The sequence below is a fragment of the Thermobia domestica genome, chromosome 10, assembly GCF_964235325.1.
Source record: "Thermobia domestica chromosome 10, izTheDome1.hap1.1, whole genome shotgun sequence".
Classification (NCBI taxonomy): Eukaryota; Metazoa; Arthropoda; class Insecta; order Zygentoma; family Lepismatidae; genus Thermobia; species Thermobia domestica.
Window position 1 is genome coordinate 258,651,489 of NC_137463.1, and position 17,640 is coordinate 258,669,128.

Genomic DNA, 17,640 nt, shown 5'->3' on the forward strand with positions numbered 1-17,640 from the left:
ATTGAATGTTTTACCTTGAACTAGTATTAAATTCTTTGTGCACAGTGCAATTTACCGTAAAGTTTTCTCTACGTGAATTCCGGTTTTTGAACTTGTTCATAGAAGGAAACAGAAAAGGTAAATTGTGTAAATGTCAAATCAGTGCATCTTTGAAACGTAATAATTTTAACGTAGCACATGACCTAAACTAAAAACCGCTTTAAGAAGAAAGCAAATTATTTCAGTTAACAAGCTGAAGATTATCACAAGTTTATAAAAGTTTCTTCGGAACAGCATTCTTAGTGTGAAGTACTCCTCGTGATAATTTTCCTGTGGACGATTAAAACAGCTTTCATTTACATTGGTATTGAAATGCTGGATACCATATCTTTCTTGCTTTTAAGTTCTTTATGCAATTAAAATTCCTTCATGTATTGATCTTCAGAGAGATGTATGTATTTTGTAGTTTATATAGTTATGTGGTAAGGTTTTCTAACTTTTTGATAGTAGTAGTATTTATGCTAAGGGCAGTGCATGTTTATAATATGTTTCATTTTAAAGGCCTTCAAATAGCCACTAGGACAGTGTATACTGCCCACATTATATATTGTCAGATATTGAGAATGTTTTAAACTTCATCAGAGGTATGTGAAGTAACATTTTCTACCCAGAAGTGCAGAGTGCTGACGCTGATCTGCACGAAGCACATCGTCTAATTGGGTGGGTCAGAAGGTGAAGGAAGTGACAACGCCAGATGGGAGAAGGGACACGGGCGTTCTTCAGTTCGCCGAAGAGGTAGACACTCATCAGATGGGAGGTGATGGGGCGGGAGCTCCCTTTTATATTATTTTGATGTTAATCTAGGGTTATGTGTATTTGAATACTTTTTCTCTTTCATAGGTGTAAAGTCAGATCTATCTTGAATCACTTTTACTTCTTAGGATGTGTCGAAAGCTAAGTCATTTAATGTATTGCTGCTACAAATTCGTTTTGTACTGGAGGCCTGTTATCCTCGTATAACAGAGTTGGCCTGTGAAAATGGAGCTTGCTTGTAAGATTTAACTCGCTCTGGAAACTGAACCATCTGTTTCTTTAAGTAATAGAGTTCAAAATGCTGTACGTAAGCTGCAATTCAAAGTAATGTATTACTTTGAAATTTGTTACCACAAAGATTAAATTAAACCCTTGCGTGAATCAGAATACTTAAGAACTCTAGTGTTACAAATGTATTAACTCATTTAATTGCTTATCTATTGTACAGAAACAAAAGTTAGTAAATTTAATATTTTAACTACATAAGACATTAAGATGGACACGAAAACTCATAAACAGTTTGGCAAAATTAACAAATATAGTGGAGGAGAACTTTGGAATTATTTGGAATCTACAGTTTTAATTGTTAAACAGCACTTCGCGTATTTGTGTAGACAAAACATGAAAAAGTAGTAATCCAGGCCATCCGAATATTTGAGAAGCAGCATATCTACAAATACTAAACTAAGTTCATAAAAAATAAACAATAAAATAATCCTTAAATACTTTAAATGTTTAAAAGAAAGGAAAGTTTATCTTTGGGCTTATGCGACTTCTTGAAATTTTTTAAACGTTGGAAGCTAGTTTAAAGTTGAATATATACTTCGTATAAATCCATGAGAACGTTGATTAACTTCGGTGTAAAATATTCTAACAGTTTAATCCTATTCTTCAGGTACATAGAAATATTCCGAAGCAGTTTGTCGGAAGTTCGAGCTGCTATGGGGCCCAAGATGCGTCCCATGGGTTTTTCACAGAGGCCAGCTCCCTATGACAGGAGTGACAGGTTCGGTGGAATTAACAGATATGGAATGGGAAGAGGATCAAGAAGCTTCAAGGGTAAGTTTGGTTCTGTAAATATCCATACTGTTTGTAAATAAATAAATATCTGCGTATACGATATCTCAATAGTAGAGTAATCCTCAATGTTCGAAAGGATCGAAAATAGTTATTTTACATTTTGATGTCTGAGAGCAAAATCTGTCAAGCAATTATTATTTTACACAATGCGGTAATTAGGAAACTAGATTGTTGCTGCGAAGTTAGATTTTTTGGCACTGAAGGTTTTAGTGTTGAATCTCGCGTGTAACTTTGGAACACGTGCAAACATATCAAGCTGTTACATGTGTACGTCCACATATTTATCGGCATACACGCACAGAAGTTAGTTAGTTTAACCATCTTTATTATTCGATTGGAACCAGTAGGACGTTTGCAAACGCTCAAAGTAGTAAATAGAAGTTGGAGCAAAATGAATACATTTATATCTAACCGAATGATAGAACCAGAATTGCCCTCGGTTGATTTACGTGCATTTTTTTGTTTTTTAAATGACTATTGGATGACAGTAAATTTGTTTTTGAATGATATTTTTTTTTCTTTCTTTTCATAAAGGGTTTGGAGATTACGAAGACGGTTGGGGCTACAATGACAGTTCATGGGGCGGTGGCCCACGAGGTGGAGGCCGTGGTGGTGGAAATTTAAAGCCAGGCTTTGGATCCGGAAGAGGCGGTGGTGTTTGGCCAAATGAAGGTGGTCATTGTATTCATATGAGAGGTTTACCTTTCCGTGCCACAGAAGCAGATATTGCAGATGTAAGTATTTTTGTGCAAATATAGGGACTGCGTCCATCCTTGGAACTTTGAAAAGGTCATGTTTCAGGGTTCTTACAAACTAGAAAGTCAGGGAACTTAAAGAAAGTGAAATTAATTGAAAATTAGGGGAAAATTCGAAGCTGCTTCTGTCATTTTTGACTATTGTGAATCAGTAGTAGTGCGATGAATCAGTGAACTGGAATGGGTAGCGTTACTACGTCATTTGCCCTACTTATTTGGTGACTCAGCTCGTTGAGAAAAGTTCACTGAGTTCATGGGATGCATAAGATTTCTTGTGAAATTACGTGGCGTCCGCTTGTTGGAAAATGCCATTTGTTTTCAGAGGGCATTGGAAATTCGGGATTGTTTAATTAAATTTCTACGAGCAAAGCTGTCAAACACGAAACTTACAGAAATCATGAAAAAGGCAGCAAGGATTCCGTTCGAGTGCAAACTGGGTTTCTGCAAAATGGTAGCTACTGAATGCCAACCCTTCCTGCGTAGTACTCAGACTTTAAGAGCAATGGCCCTATCGTGTTTAATGTTGTAGGGAAATTATAAGATATGATTCGATGAGTGAAACCAGAACTACTGACGAGGGAACAACAGACTGCCAATAGATTCTAACTTCTGTGATTACAGACTTCAGCAGAGCAGTCCTTTAGAGTAGGAAGCAGTTAGATCTGTCATCGTTAGGTCTTAAGGTAATTCAACATTCATCCCATGTAGGTTAAAATTTTTTTTTTCTCTTGACGAACTTGATATGCACGATGATGTACTTACTGAAAACTCTTGAGAAAGAATGACTCTCTTTCAACAATCTGAACTCAGTTGAACTTCAGGAAGTATTCCCGAGTTGGAACCAGGCTGCTTACAGCAAGCTTTTTGCTGGCACTGAAGAATACAAACATGTATGGAAGATAGTAAAAATGGGTCTGTCATTCTCGCATGCAAACGCAGTGGTCGGAAGAGGTTTTCCGTTAATGGAAAATATGCACCAAGAGACTATGGTAGCAGAAAGGCATATTGATAACCAGGTGGAGGCAGGAAGTATTGAACATGTGCAGGTCACCAGAAGATTGCTTTACCTGAAAAGGTGCAGAGAAGAGATGCTATGAGGTGTACTTGCACTAGCAGGAGGAAGAGATTTAAGTGAGCATAACCAGGTGGAAGCTGAGAAAAGAATGTGGGGATGCACAACTGAGAGACTTGGAGCAACAGAGGATACGTCTGAAACGGCAAAATGATGAAAAAGGAGCCATTGGTACCGAACTGAACGAAATTAAGAAAAGGGCTTCTTTGACGCAAATTTCAGTAACCTCTGGCGCGAAGGTCGGCATTTGGTCACGATTTTGCGTTAATGTTTTTAATTATAGTTTAAGAGATTTAATTCGAATAAACTGCTGTTCTGTGGAGATATATATGTGATCTACATGTCCTATGTAGAGATCTGTGATCTTGTTTGTATACGTTTGCGGAGTCTTTTTTTAAAAAAGCGAAAAAGTAGAAACAATATAGTATGAAAATGAAGGTAGTCAGTAAGAAAAAGTCAAATTGGTGAGCTGTTAAAAAGGAGGTAGACTTTTGAATAGTTAAGGATTATTATTATTATATATATATATATATATATATATATATATATATATATATATATATATATATATATATATATATATATATATATATATATATATATATTTAAATTTCAAAATTTGAGGATTACGAAATTGTTTAATTTTACTATAAGTATAAATTTTATTTTCTGTAGAACTTCGTTTCGTAACCCATTCTAAGTACTCAAATGAAAGGTACGGTAAGTAGCTACCTAAGTCATTAGTAACAGAAATATTAAAATAGAATGTAAAATACAACTAGGGTGAGTTCTTAGTTCCAGAATATACATAAATTTTAGTAATTATGGATACTTTAGCTTGAGCTGGTTATGTTCACGTGCTGCTCAAGTAGAGTTTTCATTATTTACTAATATTCCGGAGATATTAAAGGCTTAGATTTAGGTATCTTTTTCAGTTCTATGTTGTCCCCAGACAGATCCATTGAAAAGTGATCAACTTGTAGTAGTGGATTATAGATGGTATAGAGGGTGGTCTATTTTTATACTGATAGTAAATATCCCAGAAATCTTCAAAGGCAGGGAACCGAAAGTTTGCACGAAGAAACTATAGGGATGGGGGCAACGTCCTAGGTATTTTGTAACATCACCGGACGAACAGTTTGCCAACTTATATATACGAGGCAAAAAAAAAAAAAAAAAAAAAAAAACTGGTCCAATAAATCATTATACTTACAGAATCAGTTCTCCGTGACATTATCACTTTCAAAGTAGTCCCCTTCAGCATTCGGTGCTGCCATTGCTGGTAACAGTTCTGGAACGAGGTTTTTGGAAGGCCCTTCAGGAGATTCTCCGTTTTTGTTTGAACCTCTTTAACTGAGGTAACGTGGCTTCCCTTTAAGCAAGATTTAACTTTGGAAAATAAAAATAATAATAATAATAAAAAAGTCGCATGAAGCCAAATCAGGTGAATAAGGATGCCCCATCACAGTAATGTTTTTGCTGGTCAGAAACTGCTTGACAGATAGGGCCGTGTGAGCGGCTGCATTGTCTTGGTGCAACAGCTATCCATCACTCCTCAACTGTGGCCTTATTTTCCTTTTTTTTTTTTTTTTTTTTAACGGAATCTTCTTAGTACTTCAATGTAGCAGTGTTGATTAACAGTCTGACCACTGGGAACCCACTCAATCATTACAATTTCATAAATGTCGAGGAAGACAATTAATATTGCCTTGAATTTTGATTTTGACATGCATGCACTGTCCCTTCCCCCTGAAAACCGCTTATGCCATTAAAACATATGTGCACGAGACAGTTTCATCGCCATAAGCCTCTGTTAATATTTGAAATGTTTCCGTGGCTGATTTCTTAAGTTTCACAAGTTGATTCTCTGTTCGGATTTTACATTAAACATTTTCCCGGCAGAATGCAGTTGCACGTGTTAACTCAATGACGCAGTACTCCCAACTGGCGTGATCGGTTAAGTCGAAAATGGCCGCATGGACAGAGGAGGTATGTGGGATGACGTCACCAAAACAGTTGATGCCATGCCATCTCCACTCTTTTTTCAAGCTACACATGTAGTCTCGTTTTTCTGTCACACCTCGTATATATATATATATAATAATATTTCAAACGGCACTGCGTCAGATCTTTACATATTTCAAATCAACACGTCAAACGATAACTTTATTATCACGTTTATTATTTAGTGCTTGCAAACTAAGGATGTTAAAGTATGACAGACATCCTAAGTTTAGAAGCTTCTAACGGGTATACAGCACAACGGAGGTTAATAGGATAATGCACATCGAAAGTACCTTAGTGTTGGGTACCGTGTTCATGGTATGACTTGCTTCGAATGAATAGGAACCAATTCACCACGGCTTGAGAATTTGATTTTTTTTTTTAAATACCTTATTTCGAAAAAAAAAATGCGTAGATAAGTATCATATCTAGTTAGTTGCGTGGTTTGCAATCGACGTACAAATTATTTTGCTGTTTACAGCACTTCGATATCTCAAATCGTTCCGTAGATATAACATCCTTACTTTGCAACACTGAATAATAAACGTGATATAATTAAGTTTTCGTTTGACATGTTGATTTGAGATATGTAGTAATTTGACGCAGTGTCATTTGAAAAGATATAACTCTATATTGGGTTGGCAACATTGTTCATCCGGTATTGTTACAAAATACCTAGGACACTGTCCCCTTCCGTATAGTTTCTTGGTGCAAAATTTCACTTATCTGCCTTTTATGATTACTGAGATATTTACTGCTATCATTATGACCACAGTAATAAGTTCGCATATTACTCACTTTTCTGAAAATAAAATTCGTATTTAACTTAATTCGTAGTTTGACTTTTAGCAATACATCATCCTCAGAATTGCTCCGGACATGCTCAGGCTGTACCTCAGAATTCCACTGAACTACACCTATTTTCATCTTTCTATCTTATTTTCTTGCTCCATATACATAGAAACACAATTGAGTAATTGTGTAGCTGGAAAGCAACAAACTTGAGAATAACAGTTAGTAATTTACTAAAAAGTTTACCCAGCAGTGGTTGCCACTTGTTCTTAACACTGAATATCTATAATGTGATATTACATTGGATATCGATCTATTTCAGTTCTTTAGACCAGTAAATCCTATCAACATTCGATTGATCTATGACAACAGCGGGAGAGCGTCTGGGGAAGCCGATGTCGAGTTCGCCACACACGAAGAAGCCGTAAAAGCTATGTCTAAGGTCAGTATATAGAATTCTGTACCTCATACTTATGAGAAAATTGTACTACAGCTTTTCAAAGATAAGAAATATATTCATAATTCCATGTGATAAACTTGAGAGAGTTAGGTTATCATCATTATTCTGGCAATTTCCATGGAATTATTTCACCAGTTTTGGTTTTTCATTTGCCTTGTGTGTCTGTCTAAAGGACACAATCACGGCAGTGTCGATGTGCTATGTCTTCATTTTGTAAATTGAATTATTTTCTATATAGCACTGAATTTATGTATCCTTGCCCGCTATATAAATGCACACACCATTTAAACAGTATGAAATCAATTTTCAAACACACTATCTAGTTCGAAATTAGTTTTTCAAGTCTCTTAGATTCTGTAATGAATGTGTGTTCTGTGTTATTAAACTAAAAGCAGATACATCCGTGAGAGGGATACGCAGTAATAATTATTACTAAAGTTTCTCTCACTCAAAGTACAGTGATTCAAGTCTGATATAAAAAGAAAAAATGCATCTGTTAGTTTATTATTATTATTATTCGAAATTAAATGATCTGAGGTTTTATACTTTTTTCAAGATAGTCGCAGGAACTAATTACTGTGAAGATATGTGTGTATTTTAACAAAAACGTTTCAAAAATCAAAGATACAAAAATGATCCAACTACAACCGCAGTTACAACAAAGTATTCTCAATAGAAGATGCTGTACCATCCCTCAAGTATTGCCATTATTATTATATATACTTAACATATTATAATAAATTTAATTCCATTGCACTTCGATGGGTCACTAGAACGGGTCACAAATCAGAAATGCCTCGTGATAAACAAAAATTAACGTAAGGTATAGCAAGTTTAATTAAAAAAAAAAAAAATCAATTTAGCGAGCAAAGAGACTAGTTAAAGGTTTTATACTTACGTTTCCTGTTGGAACACAAGGGCATACGGTTGAACTAAACTGTCTAATGCCGCCACAGTTGCAAATATAAAACCAGTCCTCTTGATAATACCATATTTTCAGTTGAGCGCCATATAGAATAGTGAATTATATTACAGCCACACAAAATATAGCACAAATTAAGTACCCATTTTACTTCGTACTGCTTACGACGAAAAAATTGCTCCCGTACGACAAGTAGTTTTCGTGGCTTCTGACCTGGTCATCGATGACGAGGGCCAGAAACCATGAAAATTGCCACTAGAGGGCAATACAACAGAAGATAACGTACACTCATGTCCAAAATTATTGTCGCATATCTATAACTGTCTTCTTGCAAGAATATTATTTGATAATGATTTTGCAGGGTACTTTTTATACTGATACTGTGTGTTTAATCGGGAAATGTATATTTGTGGTAAATTTCATAGGAAAATAATTATAAATACGAAAATTATAATAAATAATATAAAATGTTGCTAAATGGACAAGAAAGTTTTATTTTCGTTTTATTGTTCTTATTTACTGCTCTTTTGACATGAAATTTGCCACATAGCCTACATGTCTTTGCCGATTATACACATACTAACATTATAAGACATTATACACATACTAACATGCCGAGACTTGGCAGTGAGGAAACCGCACTCGTTAGGAAAGCAAACTACACTTAAAAATTTCTTTTAATCATCATAGAACAACTTTTGAGGTACTATATTACTGTATTAAGCGTCACACAATTCGTAACTTTTTTTTCCCCCTGTTTTTGTTGAAAAGCATGATTATTAGGGTTCATAATGGGTAAAATTGTAATCTAGTTTGACGTGTATTAGGCTTTTTCTAATTTCTAATCACCTCAGTATTATCCATTATTTTCGCTTATCCGGAATTCCATCTGCCGCCTATTTGATAAGCGAGACATTATTGTATGTAGGTTAAGCCCCCTCCCCGCAATAATAAGTTCGTGGGGGGGGGGGGCTTGGTAGCTAAGAGTTTAAACCTATACTGGTATATCCTAAGTATTTATAAAACTACACTACTCATTCATTCACTGACAATTCGTACTTCCGGTTGACGTGAAAGTTGAAATTTGGCATGATTGTAGCTTTTCGGGACTAACCCCTAGGAAAATTGCCAAAAGTTAATTTTAATCTTGAGGGGTCTAAAGGGGGATGAAATTCCTCATATTATTTAAATGAGCTCTTTCTTTGGACCTATAATCTCATATTTTAGGTACTTGCAATTAGAATAAAAATTTTAAAATGTATGTGCTTGTATTTTTTCTATAGCATTATGTAACAGAATTACTAAAAATAAAATTTTCCAACTTTAGAGTGGTTTTATGGGGAACTGAAAAATCTTTCCCATGTTATTTATGAGGGACATCTTCGACATCCCCAAAATGTTTGTGTAGGTACTTTCGGTAGGATTAGAATGATAACATTTAGTATAATTGCAGCTTCCAGGACTAACCTCCAGGAAAATTGCCAAAACTGAATATTTATTAGTTTTTAGGGAGTGTAAAAAGGAAATGAAAAATCTCCATATTAAATGGATGTTTTTGTGCGATACAAAATCTTTAGGTTAAAAGGAACTCTAAATTACGGTAGAATTGTGAGTTTAAGATTTGCGAGGTCTAGCTAAAACTGGTATAATGGAACGTGTTCGTTACAGCTGTTTTGTGTCGCTAGCATATTGTTAATCTTCACTGTTATTTGTATCTTCCGTTATCAATAAGCAGAGTATTAAGAAGCAAAGGCTGATACATCTGTGGTGCGAGGTCACAAACCGAGCAAATGCGGGGATCTGGGGACGAAGGCCCCAGCTAGTCAAAGGCTAGTGTAGATATATAAAACATTTTAATTAATATACATTTAAAGTGGGGGGAAAAATTGTAGAAATAATTAAGTAAAAAGCTAATAGTCACCGCAAGAAACAAACCACACCACTAGGAAGTACTTTCGAAGAACATAGTTTTTATCGTCAGCTTAGGCACACTTCGAAAAGGATTTAAACCATAGGAAAGAAATTATGGATAGGTAAAATTGCTTAAAAAGAATTTTAAAAATATGCGAAGTAAAAAATCTTGTCACTAGGAATAGACATATGTCAATAGTAATTCATTTGTCACTGTTTCCTTTTATTATTATTATTATTATTATTTATCTTCCAGACGGCGAAAATGTGTAGCAAAAACATTGCTCCAAATGATATTTACGTCGCCTCCAAATGACATATATATATATATATATATATATATATATATATAGTTGTTCACATTGACATTTAACCCTATAGACTCCACTACTTTGTTGGGAATCAGTCAAGATGATTTAAAATTTGTAATATACTTTTCTATGGGTTTAGGAGGAACTTGGGAGATCTTGATGTTATATTTATGCAATGCCTTCTTAATTTTTGCCGAAATACGTGGAACCAGAGGGACACCAATCCATTTCTCTTCTTCGGCATTTGTTGTTTGCCGATGGTGGGTGCAGTCGATCTCCCGTTGTACATGTTTGTACTAGAGACCTGCACGGGCCGAATTTTTCGGCCCGAGCCCAATCCAGCCCGAATGTACGTAGACCCGGGCCCGAAAAGTTTTGGAGATTTTCGGCCCGAGTCCGGCCCGGCCCGATAAGTTTTTTAAAATTCTTGGCCCAGGCCCGGGCCCGATAATTTTTTTAAAAAATTGAGCTCGAGCCCCAATCTTTCTCAAAATGTAGTACTAATTTGACCTAACCCTCAGAAATATTTTCTAAACTCTGGCTCACAACCTGACGCTTGCCTACCGAATAGTACCATTGCCTTCTAGAACTTTGCCTGTCATCGAGAGAACAAAATCTCAATTTCGTGTAAGAAAAATCTAACTTAATTGATTTTTAGCATAAGTGAAGATTGCAATATTGTTTTGCCGGCATTATCTTTCCCACCCCTTCTTGTCATATTTTGGGTTCAGTGAAGGTCAATATCAGAGCTCAATTTACCTGCAATCCTCTATAGTGAAAGTGGAGCTGCTAAGCAACAAAAACTGTAAATAGCTATTACATTCTTTGTAACATTTTTCACGGACATACTTCTTCAACGTTTGACTTTATTCCAACTATCGTTTAACGAAAGTCAATAATTATTAAAGAATTGCAATTAATCGGCCCCAGCCCGGCCCGGCCCAAAGAAATAACAGTCGGCCCGCCCAAGCCCGGCCCGCGGCCCATCCAGGTCTCTAGTTTGTACCACTTCAGTAATAAAGACTTTTGATACTGGTGGTGATATCATCATCATAGATAGTCTGCCCTTTTTGGCAGGTCACTTGCTGCAGCTAAGAAGATTCCATGTTCCACGGTCCTCCGCTAACCTCTTCATCTTCACGTATGATTTTTGTTTTTTATATCATCCATTAATTGTAGTCTCCTTCGCCACCATACCCTCTAGGACGTCCCTCATGATACAATTATTTCTTAGGCAATGTCCCAACCAGTTTCTCTTCCTCTTTTTAATAATTTCTAAAAGTGTTCTTTTCTCCCCCACCATTTCTAACACACTCATTCATTTTCCGCTGGACCCAACTATTTCTTTCCATTCTTCTCCACACCCACATTTCGAAGGCTTGCAATCGATTTTTCACTTTTACGTAATGTCCAGGTTTCCGCCCCATACAGTACAACACTTCACATGAAGTATTTTATGAGATAGTAATATAGTGATAAAAACAATAGTTCATTTGATTGTTCGTAACTAGTCTTGCTGTTATTATATTATTTTTTATTTATTTTAATAGGATAAAGCTCACATGCAGCATCGCTACATCGAGTTATTCCTGAACTCCTCTCCAAACAGTGGCGGTGGAATGGGGGGCATGGGTGGTAGCCAAGGCGGCGGCTTTGGAGGAATGGGTGGAGGCTTTGGTGGCGGAGGCTACCGAGGAGGTAAGGAATCATTCACACTAAACTGATTTTATTTGGTAGATGATAAACTTCTAAACTAAATTTCGCCTGGGTTCTGACGTCTACTACATAACTATTCTAAGCAATTTTAAGGCTAACAAGCATCTGAAATGAATTCCATTTATTTGTATTTGGAAAGGTCTGTCATTTTCCTAATATTTAAAGACTGCTTCAACCAAAAAATTACTATCTTGACAATTTTGTCAACTCAGCAAGTAAAACGTTTTCACATTTAAACGTCAATTTCATCATCGTCTTCCATTGAGTGAACTGCAGAAAGAGTATAGTCTGCTGCAGTAATTATTAAGACTCAGGATCAAGGTTTTGACTAGCTGTTTGGCGAAAACAAGAAAGAACGGAAAAAAATATTATGATGTTAGCTCTCTGCATGATTCACGTTAAAGCTTTCGTACAGTTACTGAGATTCTGTAATACTAGTTTAGCGTCTCATTCAGCAGGTAGGTTATATGAGACTTGGACCTACAACTTAACGTGGGATCCTAATCACATGAGTTCCCACCGGAAATTTAATTCGGGTCTTCCGCGCCAAAGACGCGTACACTGACCATATAGCCATGAGTAAGCTCTATATTAAGTGCCGTACTGAATCATTTGAGAAGAGAAAATGAGCCCTAGCGACGCCTCTATTGTCCCAGGGACATGAACGATACCTCGTTGGAAAGCTTATGGAACAACTATTCCATCGAGGTAGTTTTTCTGCCTCCCCGTTCCCATAGGTATGTTATGGGTATGACCCATAACAGTGTTGTCAGGGTCCGAAGAAAGGGGAAAAAAAATCACTTTTGATTTGCTTCTTCGTAGTCTTCTACGGGCTTGCCGCGGGGGTAGACAAACGTCACCTCGTTGAAATTTGTGTTCCATACGCTTTCCAACAAGGTTCATGCCCGTAGGACAATTAGGGGCGTCGCTAGGGTTGCCAACATAAGGGTAGACCACAGTCCAATAGCAAAAAATATATAGGGTGACTATCGGAGGTACAAGGTTTCGAATTTTTATCTCCCTTGCTTTTTTTTTTTTTATATATATATATATATATGATTGCATCCAATGTTTGGGCTACATGTCATTTTTTTCTGACATACGACGGCGAACAGGGTTGTTTGAGTTCCAGAAATAAATTTTTAAAAAAAATCTACGGGGAGCAACAAAAGTTACCTCCTTGGAATTTGTTCCATAACCTTTCAAACGAGGAATTATTCATGTCTCTGTGAGTTAGCACAGCTAGTAGGGCCGCCAACGTGAAGGTGTAAGATTTTTCTTTTTTTAAATCCCTGCCAGTCCTCGAAATATTAAAGCTTTTCTGTTAAAAGTTTGAGTGTATGCATGAGCAATGGCTTCAGTGAAGTTTGTCGTTAATATGACCCATATTATTTCCTTAGTGGCAGGATTGTGAAAAGAAAGAAAGAAAAAAAAATATTGGGTTTTATTGGATAAAATTTGGTTTTACTATATTGTGTACCTACATTTAAAGCCATGTTTCTACTTAAAATACCACGTTAGCATTAATGTTCTATTCTACACTCAGAGTAGAACACTGTTTTTTCACTTTACTGAATTTTTAATAATTTCTATAAAATAAAGAGGGACACGTCTAAATAGTTTTGAACTAACAACATGCACATCAAAAATAAGATTTTCTTAAAAAAATTGTCTAGCAGCATACATTGGACCACTTCACATGGATTTACCCTTATGTAGTCATATATGAATAGTTATTTGCGGAACGTATATAACTTACTGTAACAAACGAATTTTCTGATTTTGTATACTTGTCAGTTTTCAGATCGATAATTCGAATGCTTCACTTCGTGATATATCGATATGAGAATGAACATATGAATTCAAGATGTGAAAATTCGTTATCATGTATACGTATGTTGTCTTTCTCAGTCATTAGCAGTATAATGTTTTCTGTATTTTGATAATTACTAATTAGTATCACCACCAGAACAGTATCGGTGGTACAGTATCAGTTTGTTAATTTTTCCACTTGCAACCCTGCTTGCTCGAAACATTGTGCCTGAGAAATCCAGGTTATTCGTTCTTTGTAGAAGAGTGTTCGAGTACTTGACATTTTTGGTAGTTGCATTTTGGCACTGTTTTAAAACAAATATATTGTAATATCCTATGTGATGTCGTAAACAAGCAATTCCACGCATCAGTGTTTACAACCACCACCACATGGTTCAGCAAGAGGATCTCCCACCAGAGGGACCTATAATCGCATGTAGACGACGGCTTCTGGTATCTCCCACGGAGCAGAAGACGACATCGGAGCGAACGATGTAGTTTATGTTTCGCAGATAATATACGTAATTATTAATAAGCGTATAGTGTGATATCATTATTTGCTCAAGAAAAATAAACTAAGAGTATATACTGTAGAATAAGTTTTCTGGATCATTTTTGTCTCAAAACAGTTCAGGTGATTTTGTTCGTATTTCATAAAAAAAAAAATTCCATTAACAGTCGGACATTATTATAACAAAAGTCATTTCTCTTTGAAAATTAAGGAAGAAGCTAACTGACTTATGGGGTGAATTTTTGAGGATACTACTCTTAAAAACGAGCTCCTTCGTGGCTAAGCGGTTGGCATACGCGCCTTTGGCGTGGTAGACCCGGGTTCGATTCCCGGCGGGGGCTCGTGTGGTTCGAGTTCTCCATTAATCATTAGGCTCCGTCTCATATAGCCTCGCTGCTAAAAGGGACGTTAAACTCAAAATCAGCTCAACGACATCGGAGCAGCAGCGCCACCGCCACCCAAAGGACCCTATAAATTGGATGGACTAAGGCAACTCGATACCAGTTTTCTGGTGACCCTCCTACTGTCTGCTTCGGGACTTTAGGAGTAACCTAACCCCAGGGCCTCTAGTCTGCTATGGAACTACGCCTATCCTTTCTCCTGGCTTTGCCTGCTTCGGGGCTCTGTTGGCCATCTAACCTACCCACTGCTTGCTTCGGAGCTTTGGGCACCTAAAATCCACTCCTCTTTGTCTGCTTCGGGGCTCTGTTGGAGATCCTGTCTGCGACCTTATCGGTCAAAGATAACCTATAACTCACCTTGATTCTAGATAGGTCAATTTGTATACTATTTTGTAAAAATACTTTTATAAAGAAAAGTTTTATAATAAAACTGGTAGTGGGAGTCGATTCCGGACGCTCTTTTTATTAAATGCTCTACCCAAAATCCTATACGAGACAGTTTTACAATATGCAGAATGTCTCATTTTTAAAATGTATGTAGAGTTGTTAGGTGCTTGTACAATACCATATAGCCCATAAGTCAGTTGGCACTAGCACTGATAACTCACGTACGATGGAGTTTGTGAGCCTTACTGTAAGTAATGCTTGTTTGATACTAGGTGAGAAGTAATAAATAGAAAACCCTCTACAGAAGGAGTTTTACACTGACAATGTGGAGGAGTGGGGAATTTTTCGTGAATCATTTTCCGAACGTTACACCGCGAACTCGAGAAGATTTTGGAAACTAAAACAAATGGTTTGAATAGCGTGAGAGAGACCGGCGTTTGATTCTCGGTTGGAGCTCATGTAGTTGGGATCTCACGTTCAGTTGTATGTTCAAGTCCTATAATCTCACTGCTAAAAGGAGCCCTATAAAGTCAAATCAAATAAAAATAAAATAAAAAAAAAAAAAATGAATAGACTGGGACGGTAGGGTAACTTCCTCGCGCAGGTAGGCCGAAAAGTCTGTACAGCAGAGAATTTAAATGTTGATGCGCATTTTTTCCTTTTTTTTTTTCTTCTTTCTTTTTTTGACAACTTAACTTCAGTGTTGCGAACGTGTGAATTTTACGAGAAGCCACATCTCATGTACGAGAGCGAGTCCGAAAATGTTATCCCTAGGAAAGCGAATAGTAATGAGAAAAAGACAGCGGTTGCACACGCAACACACCCCGACGCAAATGGATATCGTTCGCCCCCGATCCTGCAGATGGCGCCGTCGCAGTGCTGCACAAAGCGGAGACGAGTCTGAGCTTGATAGCTATGTAGAGAAGGCGCGTTTTGAGGTCGTGGTCAAAGGAGGAAGTGCGAGTGGTTGTCCGCTATGAATGGGCACGTGGTGTATCGGGAGCATAAATCCATAACTGCATCGTGGAAGTGTATGGGCCTGGTGTGATGCCGAAACAAATGGTGCGGAGATGGTGTCGCCAATTCAGTGAGGGGCGACAGCAAGTGCTGGACACACAGAGACCTGGAAGGGTGTGCACGGCCACTGCAGGCGAAAATGTCAGGATGGTGGAGGACATGATTAAAGTGAACCGGTATATTACCATCGATGAAATAGCGGTGATGGAATCCGTATGCAAAGCCCTGAATTTGTCCAGGAAAGGTTTTTGAAGCTTATAGGCCGGTATGACAAATGTCTCAATGTACGTGGTACTTATGTGGAAAAATAAAGGTTCGTCTGATCTTTAATGTCACATGCTACGGGGTGATTTTTTTAAAACTCAGATTTCATTTGGGTCTAGAATTTCTATCTAAATAAGTCCGATTTTCTTGCGGTTTGTGGCAAATGATCAAGGAAGGATGGTAGATTTATTGGACTATGTTTACTGGTTTAAATTTATCCGGGATAACATCGATCACTCCTCAAGAAAAACAGCAAATTTTGTCAGTGTACCCTACAATTTGAATGAAATTTTGGATGTTTGAAGCAAAATTGCAGAATACAAATTGTCAGTGAGAGTACAAAATAAGTGTTAGTGGTAATACTCATAAATCACATGTTGAATATTTACACCAGTTTCTTGCGACAAACTACGGAGAGATTTCTTTGGCAACCTAAGGAGTCTATAACTGACATCTTCCACAGCATCTGGCTGCGGGGTCTGATGCTTCTGTCTCACACTCAGAAGCGATTCTGTTTCTTCCAATGTATTCACTAGCGACCATATTATGTTCCTGTCTGAGGCAAATAAGTTTCTAAATGCGCTGTGCGTAGCAACAACAGATTGGATATTACCCTGGATATTATTACCCTGGATGAATTTAAAACAGTAAACATAACTACATACATCTCCCATCTTTCCTTGAACATTTCCCACAAACCCCATGAAAATCACTTTAGTTACAAATTCTAGACCCAAATGAAATCGGTGAGTTTTAAAAAAAATCACCCTGTATTTTTAGTCTTGCCTTCTTACCTCTATCCACAGTCACCTGGGTGAAACTTTTTCCGACTCCCTCGTACCTACAATTTTTTGGTTTAAGCAAATTGTCCATATCACTTTTGGTGTGTATTTCATCTCTGCCTTAAAATTTCAATTTTGCCAACTGACTTACATTACTCGTGAACCTCAAATTCCCATATTTAGTTCATGAAGTAAGATCTTTCAGAATGGCCAATAAAAGTTCGTAGGCATTCACTAGAAGGTATAAAGATGATTTGTTAAGCTGTTATCACAGAATTAATTTTTTTAATGCTCGTAAAAATTAACTGCTGTAAGAAAATACAAAGAGCGTTGTTTGTTTACCAGTAGTAACTGAAGGGTAAGGTAAAAAAAGAAGGAATGTCACAAAACTACATTTTCGAGAAAACGGCGCTTTAATATTGGAAAGCTGTATAAAATGAATAGGGATAGTTAAATCTTTTCTCCGTTTTACATGGACATTTCTACATCTACGCATGCATGCATATACAGTCAAATAGTACCAACAGTCACCAACAGAGAGGACAAAGCACCCGTTAAAGCAACATTCCTTGCTTTTTCCCCTTACCCTTCAACTATATTATAATATTTTAATAAAAAGAACTAACTTGTTAAATAGTGTGGGAGATAAGT

At 36.9% G+C, this 17,640-nt stretch overlaps 1 protein-coding gene across 5 annotated transcripts in view; it reads left to right on the top strand.

Annotated features, from left to right (window-relative positions):
* Positions 1–17,640, top strand: part of LOC145663171 (heterogeneous nuclear ribonucleoprotein F-like) — a 75,878-nt gene that overhangs the window by 37,875 nt on the left and 20,363 nt on the right. For all 5 annotated transcript variants that reach the window (XM_081729503.1, XM_081729502.1, XM_081729501.1 and 2 more), the window contains exons 6-9: positions 1,688–1,851; positions 2,407–2,606; positions 6,818–6,937; positions 11,650–11,797. In XM_081729503.1, the coding sequence (XP_081585629.1) occupies positions 1,688–1,851; positions 2,407–2,606; positions 6,818–6,937; positions 11,650–11,797 (632 nt within the window). The remainder of the gene's footprint in view (positions 1–1,687; positions 1,852–2,406; positions 2,607–6,817; positions 6,938–11,649; positions 11,798–17,640) is intronic.